This window comes from Carassius auratus, chromosome 19 (genome assembly GCF_003368295.1).
Source record: "Carassius auratus strain Wakin chromosome 19, ASM336829v1, whole genome shotgun sequence".
Taxonomy (NCBI): Eukaryota; Metazoa; Chordata; class Actinopteri; order Cypriniformes; family Cyprinidae; genus Carassius; species Carassius auratus.
This window is the reverse complement of record NC_039261.1, coordinates 5,345,525-5,371,408: the sequence shown is the minus strand read 5'-3', so window position 1 is coordinate 5,371,408 and position 25,884 is coordinate 5,345,525. Positions and strand designations below refer to the sequence as shown.

General features: G+C 36.9%; 2 protein-coding genes across 3 annotated transcripts; both read left to right on the top strand.

Moving 5' to 3' along the window:
* Window positions 1-491: 491 nt before the first annotated feature.
* On the top strand, window positions 492-6,772 carry LOC113119209 (uncharacterized). 2 transcript variants are annotated; one of them, XR_003294429.1, is made up of 7 exons: window positions 492-547; window positions 1,669-1,748; window positions 2,291-2,446; window positions 2,563-2,691; window positions 4,066-5,614; window positions 5,932-6,006; window positions 6,421-6,772. XR_003294429.1 is itself a non-coding variant. In XM_026288499.1 (5 exons), the coding sequence occupies exons 2-5, from the start codon at window positions 1,669-1,671 to the stop codon at window positions 5,528-5,530; spliced, it is 1,830 nt and encodes a 609-aa protein (XP_026144284.1). In that variant the 5' UTR covers window positions 492-547; the 3' UTR covers window positions 5,531-5,691. The 2 variants fall into 2 exon arrangements, 1 of the variants encoding a protein (XP_026144284.1); XM_026288499.1 differs by lacking the exons at window positions 5,932-6,006; window positions 6,421-6,772 and having other exon boundaries at window positions 4,066-5,691.
* A 769-nt stretch (window positions 6,773-7,541) lies between these two features.
* Window positions 7,542-9,577, top strand: LOC113119214 (ras-related and estrogen-regulated growth inhibitor-like protein). Its single transcript, XM_026288504.1, has 4 exons — window positions 7,542-7,734; window positions 7,822-7,875; window positions 7,964-8,040; window positions 8,378-9,577. Exons 1-4 carry the CDS (start codon window positions 7,566-7,568, stop codon window positions 8,792-8,794), a joined length of 717 nt encoding a protein of 238 aa, XP_026144289.1. The 5' UTR covers window positions 7,542-7,565; the 3' UTR covers window positions 8,795-9,577.
* The last annotated feature ends 16,307 nt before the right edge of the window (window positions 9,578-25,884 follow it).

Below are 25,884 nucleotides of genomic sequence, written 5' to 3'. Positions count from 1 at the left end.
TGTATGTATGTACGTGTGTGTGTATATATATATATATATATATATATATATATATATATATATATATATATATATATATAAACTGTATTCCATTGTAACAGTACTGGTTTTGACATCATGACACTCTTGTGCTCCTCAACATATATATATATATATATATATATATATATATATATATATATATATATATATATTGTTATTATTAAGGTGATTCATAATGTAAGCATGCATTATGCTGGAAGGCCTATATGCTTTATGGTTGTGCTTATATCTACCTTCCAAGATCTTGGTCCAAGTGCACATTTTAAAACCACATTTGAAAAGAACATGTTTATTTTTATGTTTTATTTCATTTAGGTTAAGTGAGGTTAGGTTAGTGATAAAAAATGCATTAGCGTCGTCCGTCCCTCCAAAACACATATTTACGTCCTCATGCGACGTCACTGTAATTCACAATTGTGATTGGCTGCTGCAGAAAGGAGGGTCTTATCTACAGCGCCTAAGGAAGAAGAAGGCGGCCATCTTCGTGAGGTCGCAGGCTTTTGTGGTGAGTTTTAATGCTGATTTTGAAGAGAGAAGTTACTGTGTATTCTTTTCCAGAAAGGCAGCTAGCATTCTATTTGAATAGCATGGTCTTATACTGGTTTCAGATGACCACCTTATTATTTACCGCCTTGGGCATCGACTGTTTTATAGTGGCCTGCTATGTAGTTACCTAAAGACGACGCTACTGTCCCAAACACACACATGAGCTGACATCGAGACATTGATATTCGGCTGCTGGGAAAACTGCTTAAACCGAAAAGTTTACGATATGTGTCCTTTTACCATCATATGGACTTTCCGCAAATAATTGCCACGAATTTTTAAGTAAATCCACTCAGGAAAACGTGTTTGGTCTGGATGACCAAACTGTAAAAAACCTAAAATAAATAAATTACTAAGTAACGTTAGTTTCCTCAACATTCAGAATTTGTTTTATTTTATTTTTATATGTATTATTGAAACTCCTTATTATTATCAGCATTATTATTATTGGTGTTGGTGTTCTTTTTTTATTATTTTACATTATTAATAATTAGTTTATTATACAGTAGGCTATTTCTATATTTTCTTCTGTCTTTTTTTACTATTTATTTTTTACAATTTACGTTGAACTGCATCGAATTGACATTTTATTTGATCTAAACTAATTTAATTGAATCATTAATTATAAGTACAGGGATGAATTAGTGCGATTAAAAAAAAACTAAAATAAATCAATACATGACTCGAGTAGTTTCCTCAACATTCAGAATTTATTTTTGTATTATTGAAACTCTTTATTTTCATCATTATTATTGGTGTTGGTGTTTTTTTTATTATTTGACATTATTATCAATTAATTTATTATACTGTATTTCTATATTTTTTCTCTTTTTTTTACAATTTACATTGAATTTTGTCTAATTTACATTTTACTTGATTAGATCATTCATTATCAGCACTGGGATAAATTTGTGTGATTAAAAAAATTTGGGGGGGAGTGATAAAAGTTAGCCATCCATGTAGTAAACGTGTTTGTGTGTGTGTGTGTGTGTGTGTGTGTGTGTGTGTGTGTGTGTGTGTGTGTGTGTGTGTGTGTGTGTTTTTACAAATTTGGTCAAATGTTGTTTTTGTTTTCCCTAGATGCCAAGACACTGCTCTGCTGTAGGTTGCAAGTCACGCGACACAAAAGACATTAGGAAATCTGGGATCACTTTTCACAGGTGCAACTCCATATTTCCAAACCAGTAGTCAAATTTACCAACATTGTATTAAATGCTTTTAGCATTTTATTATATGCTTCCTGCTGTTCCTGTCCCTGTCCCTATCAGAACAGCCCCTTGATGCACCAGTTGAGAACCACTGCTATACAACATGTTAAGATTTCCAGAGATGTTTAGATGCTTTCATTTCGATTAAGCACTAAGCAGCAAATTTTCATATCAACAACTGCATTAAAAAGCTTATGTAATGACTCCGTATTCAGTGTATAGTCTGGTAGTTTGTACACTACCATGCCCTCTGGATCTAAATGTATCTTTTTGTTCAGCACAAGACAAACTTTAATGATTAAAATCTGCCTCCTAGCGACCAATTGACTGAACTACATTCTTACAGTCATTTGCATTGACTTCAACTCATTGTCAAGTTTATTTTTTAATGTGATGAAAAGCGGTGTAAAAGAGTATAATGTGTCTCAACAGTAGTTCCTCAAAGGGTAACCATATGATCTTTTCTTCTTAATGTTGTTTATTATGTTTTTCAGGTTGCCAAAGAAGGGAAACCCTCGACGCACAGCCTGGATTATCAACTCTCGTCGCAGAGGCCCTGAGGGAAAAGGGCAGTGGGACCCCCAAAGTGGATTCATCTATTTCTGCTCTAAACACTTCACCCCCGACAGCTTTGAACTCTCCGGTGTCAGGTCTGCTAATAATTACCCTCTTTACATTTCCTTCACTGAAATATCTCTGATTGTTGAAATACAATGCATTAGAAGGTACAGATGAATAAATCATTTAGATTTTCTCCTTTTTTTAGTGGCTATCGCAGACTGAAGGATGATGCGATTCCCACTGTATTTGACATTCAGCCTCACGGAGGAGGAACTGCTGGGAAATGTGCAACAAAACGCAGAGGCAGTCCTCGAAATGTGGACGAACATATCAGGTATTTCACATAAAGCTGCAACAAAAAAAACACCTCTTACTAGTGTGCCTTCTCTCGATTAAAGAAAAAAAGAAAGAATGTGTTTAATTGTATTCAGAGTGCACTTGTAGTGTACTTGAAACGAAACATGACAATGTTTCTTAACACACTTAAGTACACTCAAAAAGTGCATTTTAGAATAATGTCAAATATTACAAAAAAACAAATTTTATATGATTATGTTTTAATAATCTTGTGTTATGCTTTAAAAACGTACACTTATTTCGGTGTCGACTAACATACTAAAGCACAAGTACTTTATTTGAACTTTAGTGTGTCACTTGATATTACATTTAAATTTAGTATATTTTAAACACACTAAATTGTCAGCTTTATCATTTAAATGTGTCATTACAGATTTGAATAGAAATAGCATTCAGATATTATTTCAGTTTATCTTTGTCTGTGTATTTAGCAGTCAACTTTAACCATTTTTTCAGAGATAATGTAATTTAATTTACTTATAAATATGTATTCAAGTCCTAATAACACTCTGGAGGTCAGCTAATTGCATTTAAACTATATTACATTTTTATGTCATTACAATAAACTAGGGCTGTAGCTATCGAATATTTTAGTAATCGAGTATTCTACCAAAAATTCCATTGATTAATCGAGTAATCGGATAAAATGCGTTTTTGCTTAATTAAAGTGAAATATTAATTATGCAAGAGAAAAAAGACTCCTGGGTCTCTTAAAATGAACAACTACGTTTCCTTTTTTTTTTAAATGCATATAATGCAATGCATACATCAAAAATAAACATTTAATTATTACCCATTGTTTCTCTGTCTGTGCTTGTACTGTGAACAATGACAATAAAATTGACAGATGAATTAAGTGCATTTAAGTGCCATTCAGTTGGGGTTTTAAATAAAGCATTTTCTGAGATGCACATTAAACATTAAACACATAAAACATTTATTTAATATATCTTTTAATTATTGAAAATTAAGCAAACTTAACTTTTTGGTAAGGGGATTTACTATTAAAAATAAATCATGGAAGAAATGTTGTGTGATTAAACCTTGAAAAAAAATAATGTTTGATTAACGCGTTGTGTCAAATTAAAAAAATCATTGCGAAAGAACGATAAATTAAAAGAGGCAAATTCCTCTTCCTCGATAATTTTTTGTAATCGAGTTACTCGAGGAATCGTTTCAGCCCTACAATTAACATTCAATTAGGTGTACCGTTAAGTTCTGTTTGCAAGTATATTCTATTTAGTAGTTAATTTCCAGGTAAGTGCCCATTTTTATAAAGTGTACTTTTTTTTACAAAAGTTTTTTTTTTTTTTTATACTAAATGTGCATATTTTACACCAAATCTCTTCAGAGTCAAGAACTCCTCCTGTAGTGAGGACTCAGAAACCCAGGAGATCTTCAACAATGAGACTGTGTTGCCAAAAGTAGCAGAAAATGAGTGTGAAAAGGGCGAAGGGGAGGACGAGCATGCTCAGCCTTCATCAGAGGCTCCTCAAACCTCTGAAGAGACCACACTAGATGACCAGCCTCCTGTCCCCTCTTCTCCTCCTCGTCCACCTTCTCCATCCTGCTACATGAGACGTCTCCCGCCTCCTCCTGGATTTTACTTGCCCAAAGAGCACAACTACGCTCAGCTGTGCCCTCTAGTGTGGCGCAAGCGCTACGACAAAGCCATCGACAGCTTGGAAAAAGCACTGCGTCTTCTGAGTGCCGCCCGACGGCGGGAGAACCGCCTACGCCACGCGTTACTGCGCCTCAGAGAGAACCGACTCAGAAGTACCCTGTTACGCACACGAGACGGAGCCAAAGGGAAGGAGGCCCGAGGAGGCAGGTGTTCAAGCTGGAAGGGACGGGGGCCGAAGGGGGAGAGAGGCTGCAATCTTGAGGGACTGGAGGAGAACGCAGCTGATGAAATAGACCTTCTGTCCGAGGGCTGGACCGGACAAGCACAGACAAAAGGAAGAGTCGCTGGGGAAGAAGAAGAAGGCTGCTGCTTTTATTGCGGAAGAGACAATGAAGGAAACAAAGTAATCGTAGCAACTGTAGGACCTGATGTTCAAGGACCCCTCAAGCCTCAGAGAATCCAGGGACTCAAAAGGAAAGCCAAAGTGCTCAAAGAACAGAAGTCAGAGACCTCACGGACTGATGTGGCGCCTGTGGAGCAGCAAAGCTACTATTTATATTACTGCGAGAGCGCAGAGAACGAGGACACGATGCAGGTGGTCACCATGGAATTGCTGAGCACCGAGGAGGAAACACCTCTCGAGCTTCACAGCAATGCAGAAGAAATCCAGCAGCTCGCTGTGCTGCATCCACAGACTGAGATGCACACTGCGCCCGGGTCCGGATCTGTTCAATACTCCACAACACTGCAGGAGACGTCTGTGCCATTCCAGCTGCAGCAACTCCAAGTGCTTGAGCCGCACCAGGGACTTCTGCTCTCTGAGCTCGTCACAAAGGAAAAGAGCGGCATGGAGCAGGAGCAGCAGTTCTTCTGGGTTCAGGAAGGGACTGATGATCACGTCCTGCTGATGCCGGTTCCTGCCGAAGCGAGGGAAAGCAACGGGGTCGACGTTGAGACCGTGATCGAGACTGTGCAGCCTCGGGTGATACTGGAGAGATATCAGTCAAAGGACACTGAAGAAAGGGATGGACCGGCTGTGAAGTGTGATTCCTCTGTATTAACGGCTACAGCGTGGGAACACGGTCCGCTCACACACCAGTCGGACCTGAGGCCCACAGCAGACGTCAGAGAGAGACTGAAGGAACATCTAGAGGGGTTTCAGCTTCAGCTCAGCAGCGAGTTCAGTGACTGAACCGATCATATTTTTATATTTTCTGTTCTTCAATTACAGATTCTATCATTTGAGATATTTTAAAGGCATCGGGATCATATGAAGGTGAATTATTGTTCAAATTGAATATGTTTATATTTTAATTGGAAAGCTGTAATTCAATAAAACTCTTCAGTTAGTCAGATGTGCATGTTGTATATGCAGTGTTTAGTTTAACTGGATTCTCTAATACAGATAAATGCATCATTTGACATCGCGGTTAGACTGTTCAAAAATGCCAGATTTACACTTTGAATTCAAGTTTGAAACTAACTCTGTTATTCTTCCCTGTCGATATACACTCAAACACTGGTTACTGTAGTGGGTTTTGAAGCAATTGTTTGTTCCCTTAACCATGATGATCAAGTTTTCCTTTCATAAAGGACTGCCTGCATCCCCTGTTGATTTAGGATGGACTCCAAAGATTTTTATCTAGAAGAAAAACAATGACACGTTATGTAAGTTCTTAAATAAACTAGACTATTATTGCACATTGATTTTATTATATAAAAATATAATAAATAAATATTTTTATTTATTTAATGTTTTTTTCTTAGCATTGGTCCTGGTAAAAAAAAACATGCACCACGTTTTTTTTTTTTTTTTTTTTTTATAAAAATAAATAAAATGAAAACTTTTGTCAATAATGATAATAAGAATACATTTAAAAAAATCATCAAATCAACATGTTAAAATGATTTCTGCAGGATAATGTGAAACTAAGGACTGAAGTAATTATGCTAAAAATTCTGCTTTGCATCACAGGAATAAATTGCCATTTAAAATAAATTCAATTAGAAAATTAATGCAGTCTTGGTGAGTTTAAGAGACTTCTTTCAAATTGTTTAAAATTATTTTTTATTATTTTGCAGACCCCAGGTTTTGAATGGTTGTGTAAACATCCCAAGATTTTCATTGCCACTGTCAGGATTCTGAGTTTATGTTTCCAGATTACCTCATGTTCATTTAAAACCTACAACCACTCAGGGATCTTCTATTTCTGCCAATTCTTTCTTGTGTGAGGTGAAGTCCTTTAAACACTTTACCATATCATGTTTCAGATGTAAAGGTGAATCTCTGATTTTTTATTCATTCAAATGTTCTGTTTCTGCTATTTGTAAAATAAGCTTGATTCCCCGTTATTTGTTACTGTGACCACCAGAGGGAGCAGATTTCATTCCTTACTCCTCAAATATGAACGGATGCACTCGTATTTTATTTATTACATTTTATTTAAGACTTAAATATATAATAAAAAAAATATTTTTTATTACAAATCTTTAATATACAAATGTATTAAAACATAAATTGGGTTTATTATAATTATATTGATCTATACATATAGAGGAGAAAGATGTTTCCCCCCCCCCCCCCAAAAAAAAAGAAAATGTAGAAATTGTCAGATTTGTTTCTCCACGAGGCGTCGCAGAAGTGCAGTTTAGAGCAGGCTTTGAAACAACATGGTGTGAATAAAAAAATGCTTTTTCAATTTAGAGCAGAAAGGCAATGGCCTTTGCATCTGGAGAATTATTGAACTATTAAAGTATTGTCATTAAAAAGCATTTGCCATGACAGCTCAATGAGGGCTATGGGTCTGTGTTGAACTGCTAATTTAATGTCGTGGTAAGTAGTTGCTAAAGACAACTTGTAATTTAGAAGCATTTGCAATTCATAGCCCTTCGCTGAATTGGTGTCATGCCTTGACAAGACCCACAGTAGCTAGTTACTGAAATGTGATACACGCTGAGTTGTAGTAAGTAACAATAGCTAATAATAATATAATTTCATGAAATGATTTAAATTTAATTTGACATCTTAAGGAACTTCCCCTCGAATTCATCCAAATATATAAAAATAAAATGTTTTCATGTGCGCCATAAAAATATAAATAAAAACCTACAGTACTAAATTAAAACTCAAGAAGAGCAGACGCTCTTCGCTATGATTGGTCAGTCTGGAGAAAGCCCCGCCCACACATCGAGCCTATTTAAACGTGTTTCTGCCTGCGCTTCTCTAGATGCTCAACACCTGCTCACTGTGGGAATCTACCGACAGGCTTTACTACCCACCAATGGTTGTTCATGTGAAACCACGCACTCGCTACAGCAGCAAAACCATGGAAGGCAACCAGCAGAAAGTGGAGGCCAACATTGTGTTACTTGGAGCTGAGAACGTTGGAAAGTCTGGTGAGTTCTGCTGCAAATATTACCTGCTGTTTTTATGCATTTACGTCAGTCTGAACAAGAGCACTAACAGTCTGTTCTTCTTCACAGCTCTCACCGTGCGCTTTCTAACCAGGCGCTTCATAGGAGAATACGGAGACATAGGTAAACAATAACTTACTGCGCTTGATCTTCAGTATGATTTGCAGTAAAATAGCCATTGTTTTGCTTAACTGTTTATTTCCATTCACAGAATCAATATACAGCCACACTGACAAGATCGACGGGCGTGATATTTGTTTCAACATATGGGACTCACTTTGTCCGCAGGTAAGCATCCTTTTGCACATTCCGAGATAAGATGATGATTAAAAATGTTTTGCATGACGTATGGCAAGCTAATTTATCCTTAAAAATAATCATTAAAATAAGCTATTTTATCTATTTTATCTATTTAGTTATTTGCTTTATAAAGTAAAGACAACTGTAATGTATACTTGGGGAAATATTTATGCGTCTCCTAATAAAATATATTTAATAACTTCTTATTTGCTATCAACTAAGAAATAAGTACTACTTAACATATTGCTAGTACAGGACCAGCAACAACTGAAATGCATGCCTGGTCAGAAGTGAATAGAAGTAATGCATAAATGTCTTGTTTCAGAATGGAGAGGAGTCAGGATATATCAACGACAGACAGCTGCAGTGGGCAGACGGTTATATCCTTGTTTACAGCATCTGTGACCGCGCCAGCTTCAATGTGGTTCGGCAACAAGTGCAGTGCATACGACAAGCCAAGCAAAAATTGGCCAGCACAGCTCAGATCATCATTGTGGGGAATAAGCGAGACCTCCAACACAGACGTACAGTGTCTAGTGAAGAGGGGCGGCTGCTGGCGCTCTCGACGGACTGTGGGTTTTTTGAGGTGTCCGCTGCAGAGACGTACCACGGTGTGCTGATGGTGTTTCACGAACTGTTTGAGCTCATCCGAGAGGCCAGGGCTCTCAAAAAGGGCCCCGCAGGGTTCAAAGGAATCGTGAGGAGCATGTCGGCAGTATTTGGAAGAAAGCGGACTGAATAGTTTCCCCTCAAAGCGGTGGAAGAATCAGGGTTAAACCCTTTTATGGAATCCATATTGGAGCAAAGACTGACTATTAATCTAAACTGGATTTTTGCAAGTTGACCGTCTTCTAGGGTTGTTCACGAAGTTCTGTCTGTACTGTTTTTATTTCCTGAACCGACATCTTTGGCCATTGCATGCTGTTTTTGGCATCTCACACCATGAGCATCACTAAGTCGCCTGTCAAAAGTAGTTCATCTTTATCTCCCAGATCCATTTTCCTTCTGTTTTGGAATGCAGAAACATGTTCTGTGTGAATGTTCTAAGAATGTTCAAATTCGATCTAACTATACAACATCTTATTTGTCACTGTTTCTCAATATATTAAACTGTCAATTCTTTCTTTGTACTACTATCAGTTTTACTGTAGCTAATAAGTGCAATTGATGGCTCAATCCTTCTTGGTCCCTATGCAATTAAATGAGATCGATTTGTAAAATGTGGCCTCTAGCATGCGATATATGAATATAGTAATGTAGCATTTTCGTTTAAAAATGTTCATATTTACATTTTCCTGCACGAAGTTGCCCATGCATTAGGGTCCTATAAAGTGCTGTAGTCATAAAAGTGGTGTGGTTGAATGTTGCATTTCAACATGTTGCCAACTTTTGCCTCTGAGGTCCTGTTTCATTTGATGCATTGGTGATACGAACTGTCAAACATAGATTGGTGTGTGTGTATATATTGCAGATGTAAAAACATATGCTTATATTGTTTTATAATAAACCATGAGAAAAATGTAAATGTCTCTCTATATCTTTTCTAAGTAGTACTAGTCCAAATTAGCCATTTTAACATGTGGTCATGTGTTTTGCTAAGAAGCAGAAAGGTAGCCGTTAGAATTTTCAGGTTGCCCATGTTTTAGATTTGGGATTAGCCTCATTCCTCCCAGCTAACCACACTGACTTTAGTCACCACTGACAGTTGTGTGCACCCATTAATATATTAACTCAAGATTAACTGGACCATGATCTGCTCGTTGGATGAACAGCGAAAACACATTTCAGATTTTACTGGATTCGCTAGTATCCACAAAGTTGGCAAGCAAGTATCCTAGAAAACTGACCTTGTTCGACCAATGATTGCAAAGTGTTTGAAATTGAATTGAATCGCTAACAGAGGAAAACCTGGTAGACTTAATAAAAGACTGATTCGTAGACACTTTTATACAAAGCAACTTAATAAATTAGCACAGTTGAAGCAATCAAAATGGAAAGACCAATGGATATACAGACCACCAAACCCTTACATTTCATTAATATGTAGACTTTGACTATATGTGTCAAACTACTGTGTATATTTTTCTCACCTGTTAAGTTCCTTGCATGTCATGAACCCTTATGATAAGTTAGTAACAGGCTCAATTAACCTTAATCTTGGCCCTTTGAAGTCACTTCCTCTGAGTACTTTTGTAAGACAATCTATTGAGACAATCTATTGACAATCTGAAATGACTTTACTTCTACTACAAGAAATATGACTGGCAAACACATACATTGTGAGTGCAAACGTGCATCATATACCAGACTGGTCAAGGCATTCCCTCAAATATATAAGACAATTTATGAAATTTAAAAGCTCTAATGAGGCAAAACAATAGCATTTTGTTTGTCTGTTTGCATAAGAGTGAATTGGTGTATAGCTACTGTATATGTCAAGTCTCATATCCAGTGTTTTGATACAGAAAAGAATGAAATGGGAAAAGAAACAGATTGAGAAAGAGAAAGGGCAGCTAAGTGTTTCTGTCACTCCCCACTGCAGCCAAGTGGGCGCTTTGCGGGGGAGCTGACTGAGAACGTGAAAGCTGTTGCTATGCGCACCACAATAACCCTCGTCATGCGAGTAATGACATCACTGACACAGACGTGTCTCCGTCCACAGAACGCCTCAGTGACACACCAGCCTGGATTCCTCCCACAATCGTGTGTACGCTAACGTTTACACACATACGCATGAATATTCACGACTGGGCCGTGGGGCACAATGTTCTGGCATATTTATCATGCTTTCAAAGCAGAGACAACAATAAAAGGGCCTTCCTCAGGAAACAGAGCCATCTTTAACATTTAATGATTTCATTTGAAAAGGTCACAGTGGAGTTTTCAGGAAATCATTTTTTTTTCCTACTCAAGCACAAAATGCCAGGGCTGTAATAGACAATGGGAGTTCACCTCAGGAGGCACAAAATGAAAATTCACGGTATACATCTTATCTTGCATATGTGTTTATCCATGCATATGTTCCCTATTTAAAAAAAATAAATAAAGTTTGACCTAAAAAGTTTGAAGTACAGTAGTTTTCAAAATATCAAAAATTCTATCTTACCGAAAGAAAAAAAAAAACACATGAAAATATCTGCTTCTTTGCGATTTCAAAACCTATAACACCCCATCCCAGTATGTCTGGAAATTCACATACTAAGAATTTTGAATATCCAAAATAATGAAGATAACATCTTTATACTTAATCACATTATAACCAACAACAACAACAACAAAAACTCATGGTATGTCTTTGGGGTTGAATGTAACAGGTTTGAATATCAGTGCAAAATCTAATATTAATGAGGAAGCCAGAAAATATAAATCTCAACACACAAGATTATTTAATTACTTATACTTGTAAAAATTGCTATGGTCACTACGATGAATTTCTACAGTGTTTGAGCTATTGTTGAAATTAATAATACCAATTTAAGTGTAATTATGATAAAATACTGATAAAGACCATAAAAGTGTCACAGTGTAGTGACCCCACAGTCCAATGGGGGTGTGACAAAAGGGAACTTATGTCCAAACTTTTTCAGTTTTTAATTCATCAATAACAAAATGTTATTTTAAATAAGTGTCACATAAGAAAACGGGGATACACAAACTGACTGATATTCTGGGTGAAAAATAAATATTTGGAAATAAAATCAATGTTTTATTTCGAAAATAGTTCTGTGTAGTATTAATTATATATTACTATAATTGTATAATATATTGTAATGCACACACACTGTGATTCACTCAGTAAATTGCAGTGTTTACAGAGAATGACCTGCCCTTTAGATCAAATGATATTCAGTTAAATTACTCATTATGACTTTTAATGTTTATTTATTTTGCATTCTGTCAGTGCAGTGACACTTTCAATGCCTGTGTGTTCAGGTTTTGACATTAAACTGATAAAAGGAAATCTCTCTCTACCAAAGAAAAGCCCCGACTGCAAGGCCATGTCTGTCTCCTTATTTGCCTTTTTTGTGTGATAACAGCATCTCAAGGTCCTCGACCGCAGAGCCAGGGGAACAATGAAGATGTTTCTCCAACCTTATCTCTCTGTCTTTCTTTGTCCTTTTGCTGTTCTTCCTAATTTCGTTTTAAGAGATACAGAGTGCCTTCAGGCTTTCGGTGGTCTGGTACCTCAGCATACAGTGAAGTGTGTGAGGTGAGTCAGGGACATCAGGGATTGTGGGAACAGACAGGCTGTGAACGGTGCGTACATGTGGGATCCTGCACGTACAGATGTGGTACACCGAGTCACTGCATGTCAAGGACTCTTCAGAAAGGAAGAGTGTTCAAACCAAACAGCAGTTATCGCGTTCAGTAGAGTCTGTCACCATTTATTTGAGGAAGATTCATGGTACAGTCTGAATACAACATGATTGCATGAACATCTTAAGTTCTAACTGAACAATACACAAGCAAAAATATAAATACATAAGCAATGCACAATGTAGAATTCATGTAGTTTTTGTACAGACATGCCTTAGGATATCTCTGACACAGTGACCCCGGATTATAACTCAAAACAGGGTCATGTTCATATAACAACAACAACAGCAGGATGCAGAAAAGATGTGTGCAGTGTAGATATTTGATTTGAACTGTTTGATTTAATAAGAGGGATGAGATGAGAGAGTAATTAAGGTGATGGCTCTTGACCAGGCACTGCTTTACAATGAGGCCTGATTACCGGATATTGTGCTTCACTGTGAAATGTCTTACCTAGCGCTGAAGAGAGAGAAAAATCTAGTCAAGTCTAGATCGAGAAATGATGTGTGCATAATTTCCTTTAAAGGCTAATGAATAAGCAAATTAGGATTTGTTTAAATGTCAACTAGCCTGAGGGAGAGTTTTTTAATTTCTTCTAAGAATTGTTTTACAGATTTTCTCCGAGCCTTAATCATGGTCCAAGTGGGATTTTACCAGGAATTAAATTGTAGCTTTTTTTAAGGCAATGAGGCAATAATTACAGTATTAGCACCCTTGCATAAAAAAAACACACACATTATTTGTTATGAAATCAAGCATATCTTTTTGTAACCACCATGTTTTTCAAAAAGAAGAGTGCTTAATTTAATTGAATGTGAATTCAAGGTCTTAATAGTATATTTAAAACTGGGTAACACTTTATTTTACAGTGTCCTTGTTACATGTTACTTAATATAGTAATACTGGTAAATCATGCATAATTACAAAGTCAAATCCTAACCTAACCCTAACCCTATACTTTGTTCATGTTGTTAATTAATATTACACATTGTAATAAGAACAACATAAAATAACGTGTAAACAAAAAGATAATATACTTGCAGACAATATTAATGAAATAAAAAGGTCACTTAAGTCTACTTAAGGAGAGTTCTTCTTTAAAAGAATTGCACATTGTAATAACGTCAAACTTACTGTGACACGGTTCATGGGTTCACTGATTCATCCATGCGTGTTGTGTGTGCGTGAGTGGGTGTGTCTCTGTGCTAATGCGGAGAGCTGATCACTTTCAGCTGTGGCTCGTTATCGACTCTATTTAAGGAGAGCTAACCCTGTCTTGTTTTGTCAGTTCCTTAGTGTCTGTTGTTCTGTTTGGCCGGTGATTCCTGATTCCTGATCTCCCGTCTCCGGGTTGAAGTTGCTGTTATCCGCCATCTTCAGTGAGGTTGCCTGTTGTGTCCCTGCGCTACCCAGCCATCAGCCAGACACGATCATCTTCACTCTACCTGTTTATCTGTGAGACTCAGAATAAAGCATTGATTCTACATCAATTGAATCCAAACTCTTTGTGCTTTGTGACAGAAGGAACTGACTAACATGGATTCAGTGGAGACGTCTGATCTTCAGAACTTTCTGTCCAACATTAATGCTCATCTGGACCGGCAAGAGAAGAGTTTGGCTTTCCCAGGAGGAGAGAGAGTGCCGGAGAAGACGAGGGCTTTGTATGTACTGCGGGGCCATGGGACATCTCTTAGCCAATTGCTCAAGAGAAGATCAAGCCCGACAGCAGGTTTGAGGCTACTGTCGGGTGGAGCCTCAATGAACAAACCCTCATCCAATAATCTCCTCCCAGTAAGACTGCAATAGGAAAACTGGGGACCACAAGTGCAAAGTGCTACTTGATTCAGAATCGGAAGGTAATTTTTTGGACTTTGCACTCACTAGACACCTACAAATTCTGATGGTTTCTCTGAGCCAGAAGATTTTTGTCAAAGCGCTAAATGGACAGTCATTGCCTATTGTTTCTCACTCCACTCCCACTCTGACTCTTATCACTTCTGGCAATAACACAGGAGGGAATTAAGTTTTATCTCACTGACTCTCCATTGGCGCCCGTCGTGTTGGGCCACCCATGGGCTACTCAACATAACCCAACTGTGGATTGGAATCAGAACTCCATATCGGCGTGGAGTAAAGAATGCTATTCATCGTGTCTTGTGTCTCCTTGTTCCCCTGTCTCTTGTGGTTAATTTCAGGATGAGATGGTGAACCTGTCGAACGTACCCAGGGAGTACGACGACCTGAAGGAAGTGTTCAGTAAGTCCAGGGCTGCTTCTCTTCCTCCACACCATCCCTATGACTGTTCCATAGACCTAGTTTCAGGTACTTGTCCACTCAAGGGCAAGTTATACTTGCTTTCTGTTCCTGAGAGGGGGGTCATGGAGAAATATATTTCTGATTCTCAGGCAGCCGGGCTCATTCGTCCTTTTTCTTCTCCACAGGCGCAGAGATTTTTTTATGGTGAAGAAGGATGGTTCCCTGCAACCTTTGATTGACTACCGAATTGAATAACATCACGGTAAAGAACACTTACCCATTGCCATTGATGTCTTCAGCTTTCAAGCGGTTGCAGGGGGCATCCGTCTTCACCAAATTGGATTTATGTTACACTTAGTATTTGGTCCACATAAGAAAGGGGCATGAGTGGAAGACCACATTTAATACCCTTTGGGGGGCATTTTGAATATTTGGTTATGCCTTTCTAACCCCACCCCGTGAGGTTTTTCAAGCACTTGTCAATAACATGTTGAGAGATATGGTTGACCAATTCATATATGTTTACCTGGATGAAATACTGATATTTCCTTTTTCTCTCCAGGAACACTTTCAACACATCAGGAGAGTGATCCAGAGGCTGCTTGAGAATGGGCTTTTTGTCAAAGGTGGAAAAGTGTGTTTCTTCTTCTGGATTATATTGTGTCATCTTAGGGGGTATGCATTAATCCTGACAAGGTTAAGGCTGTGGTTAATTAGCAATTTCAGCCAACTAGCCTCTCCTCTGACTGCCTTGACCTCCACCAAGATGACATTCAGGTGGTCCGGTGCAGCCGAAACTGCATTTTTCAAACTCAAGAGCCACTTTGTTTTGGCTCCCATTCTTATGGCCCCTGATTCCAGAGGTGGGGGTAGGTGCAGTTCTTTCTCAGTGTGCTGCTTCGGACAATAAGATGCATTCATGTGCATTTCTTTCTCATCGTTTATCCCCAGCCGAACACCATTACGACATTGTTAACAGAGTTGCTGGCCGTCAAGTTAGCATTGGAGTTGTGGCGTCACTGGTTAGAGGGTTCCCTTCTTGGTCTGGACCAATTACAAGTACCTTGAGTACATCAGATAAGCTATACACCTTAGCTCCAGGCAGGTTCACTTTTTCGGTTGTTTTGATTTCTCCATCCCATACCGCCCGTGCTCCAAAAACATCAAACCCGACGCGCTGTCATGCATTTTTGATCATTCAGAACGCCCGCCGTCTCCCGAGTGCATTATACCCGAGATATTGGTTGTCTCTACAATTACTTGGGAGATTGAGTTGAAGGTTCGCCTTAGAAGGGGTAGCACCTCCGCCCAGATGCCAAGCAAGACAATTGTTTGTGCCGGAGGGGTTACAGTCGGACATAATTCAGTGGGGTCACTGTTTCTATGTGGTTTGTCATCTAGGAATTGGTCATACCATTTTTCTGGTTGAACAATGATTCTGGTAGCGCTTCATGGCTCGTGACATCCAAGGTTTTGTTTTGGCCTGTTCAGTTTGTGCGTGAGGTAAGACTTCCAGTTGACCTCCAGAGGGCTTACTCCAACCGCTGTCTGTCCCTTCGAGACCCTGGTCCCATATTACACTCGATTTCGTGATTGGCCTCCCTGGGCAATATGGTTTTGACCGTAGTGGAATGGTTCTCAAAGATGGTTAATTTTATCCTCTTGTCCAAATTACCCTCTGCCAAGGGGACAGCGGTTGTGTGTGCGTCTCTGTGCTAATGCGGAGAGCTGATCACTTTCAGCTGTGGCTCATTATTGGTTCTATTTAAGGAGAGCTAACCCAGTCTTTTTTGTCAGTTCCTTAGTGTCTGTTGTTCTGTTTGGCCAGTGTTTCCTGATTCCTGATCTCCCGTCTCCGGGTTAAAGTTGCTGTTATCCGCCGTCTTCAGTGAGGTTGCTCATTGTGTCCCTGCGCTACCCAGCCATCAGCCAGACACGATCATCTTCACTCTACCTGTTAATCTGTGAGACTCAGAATAAAGCATTGATTTTACCGCAATTGAATCCAAACTTTTTGTGTTTCGTGAAAAAGCTGCAACTTTAAAATAAGTCATCAAAAAACACTATAAGTAGATTATTTCCTTTTCTAAAGTATGTTAAATTGTACTTCACTTTTCACAAGGGTTTAACTGTTGAGGAAAACTACACTCAATCTTTATAATGTGCTAGTATTCCGTAGTCGGGCCAAAAGCAGGCATGCTAGTGCATGCCAGGGCCAGTCGCATTTCCACTATAATTTCTGGTACTTGATCGTGCCTCGTCGGTACTTCCTCTGGGCCAACAGCCCATTTTTTTTTGGGCCGAAGTGGGCCAGCTGGAGCTAGAGGAGTGGTTATGAACAAAGGCAGAATTTATCCTCGTCCGGAGAGCATCAGCACCGCGGATCATTACATAAATCTAACAACTTCTTGTATTTATTAAGTAACATATTTTATCTGTCATTAGTCTCATCTCGAGAGTTTAGCTCTGCGTAGCCTATATCATAAAAATATAGTAATGGTTTTTGTTTCAGAGCTTTTATAAAAATATATAATTTATCATTCTTTCTAAATGTGATGTTTATATTGTACATTTGGCTGCACAGAAACCGACTCGATTGAATAAGCAGGCTTTGTTCATTACGCTTTATTTCTGTGTGATTCATTATGATCACTGTATCACTTATTATAGTAAAACATTGATGCTTTTGGATTTAAATATTTAACAAAGCATGAAATCAAAGTTACAGAGACTTATTTCTTATTAGTTTTCTGAAAACTTCTCTTTATTGATGAAATTATGGCATTTCCTGACGTTGTTCCTGGGAGGCGTGTAAAGGGCTCGTTTTAGTGAAGCACAGCTTCTGGCCCGACGGTGGAAACGCAGCTCTATTTTGGCCTTGGTGCTACAGGTCCGAGGCTATTAGCCCCACCCGGCCCGTTTAAAGCACTGGCTCACACTGGCCGACAGTGGAAAAGCAGCTGGTGTGAATTAGACCTGTGCTCATTGCTGGCTCATCATAGTCAAGTGTTTTTTTTCTACTAGTCCTGAGTGTTTTTAAAATGTTTAGGGTCATTGCCCTTGAACTTTGACAGACCCATGACCCTTTTACAGACACATGGCTTTATGATGCCGGGTTTGACCTTGTGCTTCAAAGACTTTAGCAGTGATTTTATGATGTACTTTGTATATTCAAGGCAACAGTATCTGTATGTCAATTCAGGGGCTGCATCCTTAGAAGGCTGTGAAGGCTTAACTGAATGTTGTTAAATGGGATGATCTAGCGTACAGAGTATTGCTCTTGTTGCCTTGCATCTGTGACAGCTACTGTTGATAAGCAGTAGTAATTTTTGTACTGGACTTCTTTGAAAATGAAAGTTAACTGTCTGAATAAATGTGTCCACCTCTCTATACTGTATTTTTCTATATATTAAAAGCATAAACTGTCTATAAAATCAAATTTGTAAAATATGCCGATATTTAAACCAATTTAAACTTTTTTTTGTTTTGTTTACATTAGATATTCGATTAAGCTGAAACACAGTACTTATATTTAAAAATGTAATACGGCATTTTTACTTCAAAAAAATAAATGTATGTGAACTGGAAAGCTTATCCTTGTGCTTTTAAAAAGCTATGAGACTTAAACCCTGAACTTTGACCCAAAGTGGGAGGTATATACATTTAAACCTTTTCACCTTTCGCCTGATGGCCATCCTTTTGCCTACATACATTGACTCGCAGGAATGTGACAGGAATTTTGACATAATCTGATCAAACCAAAGGTTGTTCCTGTTGTGAATCACATCATTGGAGTGTCATAGCAAGATGTACTTGGGCTTGGGATTGTAGTGGAAAATTACTGAATACTTGTGTGTGACTAATTAACATCCAACAGGAGAGTGTGCAATGGACTTGTATGGCTTGGAAAACCTTAAAACTAATTTTGTAGGCATGGACAACCTATATTAATTTATAAGTTAAGCTAAATATGAGTTTAATATTTGATACTTGAATACACAGCTTTATGACTGGTGTTATACACAACAAGTTACTGTAGTTTATATATACTATATTATGCTGAAATGCAATTTACATTACATAAGGCCAGTACTGTAATTCTACAAAACAGTATTTTACAGTATATGTACTGCAGTAATATTAACTGTTTTCATGGCTGCATTTCTTTTTTCAAGTTGGAACGACATTGGAAACTAGTTTAAAACATATGACTGAGGCGATCAGGAAATAAAAATGTATTTAAGGTCCCATAATAAAGCTTCTGAATGTAAGAAGTCTTCTACTCAAAGTCATGGCAAATCACTGAAGTTCATTGTGCTAATGTTGATTCAGCTATAAATCTTGGCCTCCCAAGAGTGTAATGGACCTCAAGCAGCGTAAGCTAATGATTAAACTCCTTGCCAAATACTCAATATGCAAATACAGCACAACAATAAGAAAAAAGTCTTACTAATATTATAACTATAACACATCTATATCTTGGATGACCTGAGGGTGAATACATTTTCAGCAAATGTCCATTTTGGGGAGACTCTTCTGTTCACATGTGATATGAGAAACTAAATATTTTCCATGGCTAATATTATTTGCCCATTTATCACACAGTGAAAGGAAGTTTGCATCAAATGCATTGCATCCTGGCATACAGTTGTGTGATGATAATAATACCATTCGATTTGTGAAAGTAGGTCAAAGGTTTACCATGCATATAGAAAGTGTGCCTATTATAAGTATGGTATATCCTGAATATCGACTTTGAAAAGGTCACAATGTCAAGCTGCAGACTTCTTGAAAGAGCTGGTTTACTGATCTCTCTCAACCAAAGTATTGCATGAGAGGACCTTTATGAACTTGAGCTGAACTCATTTTAGGAGGGTTTGTTTATTTTCATGCATATTCAGCTTATTCATGGGTGCCCCAGTGGAAGCTGAACCAAACAGTGCCGTTTTCTTCCTAATAACACCTAAATATGGCATATGTTGTCTATGTTGTAGATAAGCTGCAGCTGACTGTTGAAGTGTTTTGTGAGGAAGTGACTGTTTTGGTGTCGGTGAGGTCATAATGATTTGACTTAAAATAGAAGGCATTCCATTCATTCCATTCTCTGCTGCAATTCTGACGAAACTCCAAAGCCTTCATCTTCCTTTTATAGCAGATTCATATTGGCCGAGAAGCGGTGTCCTTTACCCCCTGTCAAACTACGCAGGGGAGCCAAACATTTACTGTTTAGAGATTAATAACCAACCGCAAACAGACTCTCAGTCAAGGTTTAACTCAACAGCCCCCTAACAAGGAATAACACCCTTAAAACTACAGTTAGCTCCACATTATTAACTTAAGCCAACACAATGAAATCAAAGTTCACAGCAAACCAAATCTCAGCTACACTTCCCAGCTGAGAAACTTGGAAATCATGAGAGTTAGACCAACATTAAAGGCCTTAACTGTGAGCTTTTCACACTGACTTCCTTTCGAAATGTTCTTAATTGCATACTTAAAATCTTAAAATATATATTTTTAAAAACAGTACTTGCAGATATAATAAATATGGTACATTTTAAATCATTGTTTTTATAAACATCTGCAGTGCTTAAAAGAAAAAAAAATATTTTGACATAACTAACATAAAGAACATGTAAAGTGTTAATCAGTATTAAATTTATAGTTAATATATTTTAAAAGTAATAAACAGCAACATCATTTTTACAAATGTGTAATACCAAATATATTTAAATACAGCATTTACAAGCTTTAAAATAAATTTTAAATATTTCGAGTTTTTTGCATATATGCTTGATAGTACTTTCAGCAGTATTTTAATAATATTTCAAAGATAGTAGAGGTAATTATGAAATTACTATTTAAAGTCAGTGTAATTTTAGATCAATTATGATAGTTATTTTCAGATCATTGAGAAACTATTATAGTTTTTCATATTTTTATTAGTTTTTATTTTTGTACTTTCTATTTTCATTGAAATAAAATGGTTTTAGCAATTGTGTATTGCAAGTTTTTTTTATTCATATTTTTATTTATTATGCCTATTTTGTTTTGTTTTGTTATTTTATTTTAGTTATTTGAGTACATTAAGGTAAAAGAGAAAGGTTAATAAAATACAATAACAAATTTTCCTTTGACATCTAACTAAAAAAATAAGTTTATGTTTTTTTTTATTAGTATTATTTATTTTCATTTATTAATGCTTATTGCATTTCAAATTCAAGGAATGAAACCCTGTGTAATGTAATGACAACCTTTTGTAAAGAGTTATACATTTTCATTTAATTGAATTTTGAAAATACAATGAATTGGCAACAAAACAAACAAATAAATAGATAAACAAATAAATAAATAAAATATTTTTGTCTTTAATAAGTAAACATTTTAAAAGTGCTAAAGTGTAAGATTCTTTTTAACAGAAAATCATAAATGGTATCTCAACGGACTCTCAAAGACTAAATGGACAGTAAATGGAAATGTCTTAATTAACCCTCATGTTCATTTATGGGCTGCAGGGACACAAAGAAAAGACCACAAAATATATAGCTGGGATTGAGACCTAGTTTCATTGGAATCCATTACGTCTCTTGAGCTATGAGAGAGCAGTAAAATTCTCCTCTGGGCTGTGACCTCCACAATGTCCGCCGAAACTGAGATGCAGATAAAAACACCCCGAGGCCTACAGTAGGAGTGCTCACACTGAGGCACTGTAGGCTGGGCATTCCTGGCATTCCTGCGGGCACCTTGCCCCCCTCCGATCCAGAATGCCACTCGTTTTATCCTGAATGCTGTGAGGCAGAGCAGCACACACACCTGTTCAGCATAACACCTGCGCACCTGTGCTGCTGATCGCTGCTGCTGACGGCTAAATTAAACTCGCATGTGAGATGTCCTCCTGCGGTCTGACTTTAATTTGACAGAGAGTGACCTGTAATAGCTCAGTCTGCTCAGTCAACTAATAAGCAGCAGGTCCGTGGAGAGGTAGATAAGTGAAGCTAAACGCTCGCATGCTTCACTGATCCAGCATATTGTCAGATCACTGACAGCAGTGTGATGTCCAGCATGTTGTACCTGTATTACAGACACAAACACTTTGCTTGTGAATGAAGCCCATCTGTCTGAATAAAAGAGTACTTTAAAAGAATATACTTAAGTCTGAATGTAATGTTATTGGACACTTAGTAGCATGTTATAAACAATTATGTTTTATTATCATTATTATAGTTTATATTTATATTAAATGCAGTTACTTTAACATAAGTGCGCTTTTCTGACCTACCTAACTAGGACTTTTTATATATTCAATTTCAATTTCAATTTCATAAGTCTATTGTTTTTTAAATATGGTTAAAGTGAACTGTTAAATGAATTGACAAACATTTATGTAATTTAAAATATACTTTAATACCATTTCTATTGAATTGTGGATAATATGTTTACACAGTTGTAATGATAATTTGTAATTTAGTACAATTACAATTTAGTCAATTAATAAAATATTAACTTAACATGTAACATTGAATAACACACTATAGTTAAAAATATAATATAAGTACTGTAATATGGATATATGCTATATGCTAACATAGCATCAGTTTCATGCTATGTTATATATCACATTAGCATTAGTCAACTTCATTAAATCACAACAAAAGATTGAAATGATTGAGATTTAAAGTGTACGTTAAACTACAACTTTTAATTTTAAACCATTACATTAAGATTGGAAGTACACTACAAGTGCATTATAATATTTTATATTATGTTACATAATCTTGCATATTGTGGAATTTAATGCTAAAGCTTAAAAATAAACATGTTTTGGTCGTGCTCTTTGTTCATGGCTTTTGAATAAATATGACAGAGGCTTTGCATACCAGTTAGTGCAAGATATGCAGAAATGCTATTTAATAGTTAAGGGCCAGATTTACTAAATGGGGCGAATTAGCGAACAGTTAAGAAACAAAGAGAGCCGGTGATAATCAGATGTGTTTATACAAAGAGTGTTAATGCTTCTCATTTACTTTGAATGGGTGATATCATGCATTGCCGAACTGAATTGTGGGTCGTTGTGTCTCACCACTGGCATTGCTTGTAATAAAAATCAGTAAAGGTAGATTCATATGAATTGAGTCAGTCACATTGCAAGCTAAATTTATTGTCCCCATCTGACTGAAATAAAATGATTACAGAAAGTCTACTGTTCCCATTGATGTTTAGCCCCGCCCTCCAATTCACGCATGTAGTAGTGTTGGGAAGTTCAGATCATTTTACCGACTATGACCTTTGAGTCTCGTTAAGCAAAATGAATGAATCTTTTTCCGAGTCATTTCATTCGTTTCATCCATTTTTATCAAAATTGAATTAAAATGTTACATGTTACTTCTCTTACATGTCTACTAGTACTTATGTTAACATTGATCACACTGCAAACTATACAAAACTATAATGCTATAAGAAACAGAAAAGATTAATTCATTGTTTACCTGGGTTTTCAGTTTATGATTAGCTCACCTCACCTCTTGTCTGACAAGTCTTCGAGTTTGAGTCGTTCTTTCATCCCGTGACAGTCCCATACGCTTTCACCATAGCCTGTATAAAAGTAGATACCCTGGCAACAAATCTGCGTGTATGTTATTTTATTATTATTATTATTTTTTTTTTCTTTATGATTTTAAGTGTACTGCCTTAATGTTTTAATTGTTTAATAATAATAATAATAATAATAATAATAATAAAGACTGTATTAAAGGCTTTAACCTATCGTTCATTCTTTGTCATTTGACGTGACAGCATTGGATAGAGAAATTGATTTACAAGCTTCCTTAAAAACAGGTTCATTTACAAACAAGGCACAATTCGAAGCGGGGTTTTCAGAAAGATTGAAACTAAAAGACAATGCTGTGCTGACTATAATGAATCCAACAGTAATGTCGTAACACATACGTCAGAGTAACTGCTTTTATTACGTGGTCACTGCTTTGTCTGTTAAACAGAACGCTTGATATGCTCTGAGTATTTATTTGTTTTAACCTAAATCATAGCAGCATCCACCTGTGAAGGATGTAGGCTCTCAAACATACAAAACTATCAGCCAGTCATAGCAGAGGGCATTTATTTGAGTCTACACCCCACCACGTCTATTCAAACTAGGTCAAAAACAGGACAGAAAACGGACCATTACTTCTAAATTAAGTTTTTTTTATGTAAAAATCTTGATAACAGCAAGTGGACCTCAGAGATCAGTTCAAAATAAAAAACAGAGGCAGTTCATGACCCCTTTAATTCAACAGGATAAAAAATCCCACCTTAATATTTAATACCTTTCCCTCAAATCTGAGCCTTCTCAATCTTAATTAGTGGTACAGTTTACGTGAAGCCGATCATGGTTGTTTATCTTGCCTTCATTCTGTGGTGAACTAAAGTCAACATGGCTAAGACTAAGAGGGTGCTGACTGTACAGAATAAAAGCCTCTAAAGTAGCTTTTTAATGCTGAACGTGAGCATGGGACTTATGTCAACCAGTTTATGCTAAATCTTGTTGTTTTTTCCCCATATGATCCAGACCCTTTAAATGAGGGGTCACATAAAGAGTTGCACGTGCTGCAATAAATATCAACACTGTTTCTAGTTCATGACAGGAATATGTATCCATAAGCAAACACTAAAGTAAGAATCAGATTAAATGCATTCCTGCTGCTGTAAAACCCAGCAGAAGTTAAAGGGCTAAAGAAAGGGATAAAGCCGCAGTTTTGTGATCCTCTTAGGTAGTGAAGTGTTTCAGAAATTTAAGCAAATGAATAACTCTGTATGCTGAGGAGAGAAACGTGGGACATTCTCTCTGCCTTGATATCCTAAGTCAAATTTATGAGATAAAAAGTCAAAATTATGACATAAAAGTCAAAATTATTAGATTCTAAGTGACATAATTTTAAGATAAAGGTACAAATTATGAGATAAAAAAGTCTAAATTATGAGATACAGTCATGATTATGATATAAAACTACAAATTATGACAGGTTTTTTTAGATAAAAAGTAAAAGTTAAAAACTTGAAATAAATTAGGAGATAAAAAGTCATGAGATAAAAGTTTAAAGTAATAATTATGAAAAAATTAGACTGTCAATTACAATTTTATATTTCATAATTATTGACTTTCTATTTCATTATATATATATATATATATATATATATATATATATATATATATATATACATGTCAGCTTTTTTCAACAAAAAATAGAAATTTAATATACACTTGGCGGTTTCTAAACCAATATGCAAATGAGATTAGTACAAACAAATCTATCCAAAGATAGGACATAGCCTGCACATTAACACCAGCTTCTTGATATAATTTCACAAACACATCAAAAGGATTTCAAATTAGAATCCTAATCACTTTAGTCTCGGCACATGACCATATTATACAGTATACCCCACTGTCAGATCTCTTCAAAGACACACTACGGCTAGAAAAACTAAATAAACGTTCCAGGAAAATCTGCCGTTGTATTGACATAGAAATGGCGACTGGTAGGGCAACATCAGGAATCTGAGCAGAATGAGGGGCGGCCTGGATCATGGGAAAGGAACAGTCTGTGAGAGGTCAGCCGTTGGTGTGCGATCGGAGAACAGGTTTATGCTGCCTCTTAAAATATACATGAGTCTAGGTTTGAGTGCATGAAACTGTGTCTGGAACAGTGGGAAAAGGCACCTCATTCCCAGGAAACAGAAATACTTCCTTACTAAATATAATGGAGACGTGCGTGATGTTTGTGCACTGTGAGGTACGTGCATGCAGCCACTGCCGCCAGCGGAAATGAGCAGTTATTAGAAAGAATGTTGAACAAAGATATTCTGAAAAATATTTGAGTGCTTTTATACATACAGTGAAAGTCAATGGGGTCCAGTGTTTGTTTTTTTTAAGACGCCATTGACTCGTTGACGAACTGCACGGACAAAAACAACTGAAACAGTACAAATATATTATTTTGTGTTCTGCAGAAGAACGTTAGAAAAATATCTCTTTAAAGGAATAGTTCAAATGAAAATTAGCTAAAAATGGACCATCCAAGATGTAGATGAGTTTGTTTGTTCATGGGAACAGATTTAGAGAAATGTAGCACTACATCACTTGCTCACCAGCGGATGCTCTGCAGTGAATGGGTGCCGTCAGAATGAGAGTCCAAACAGCTGATTAAAACATCACAATAATCCACACCACTCCAGTCCACTGACTACAAGGGATATACTTTT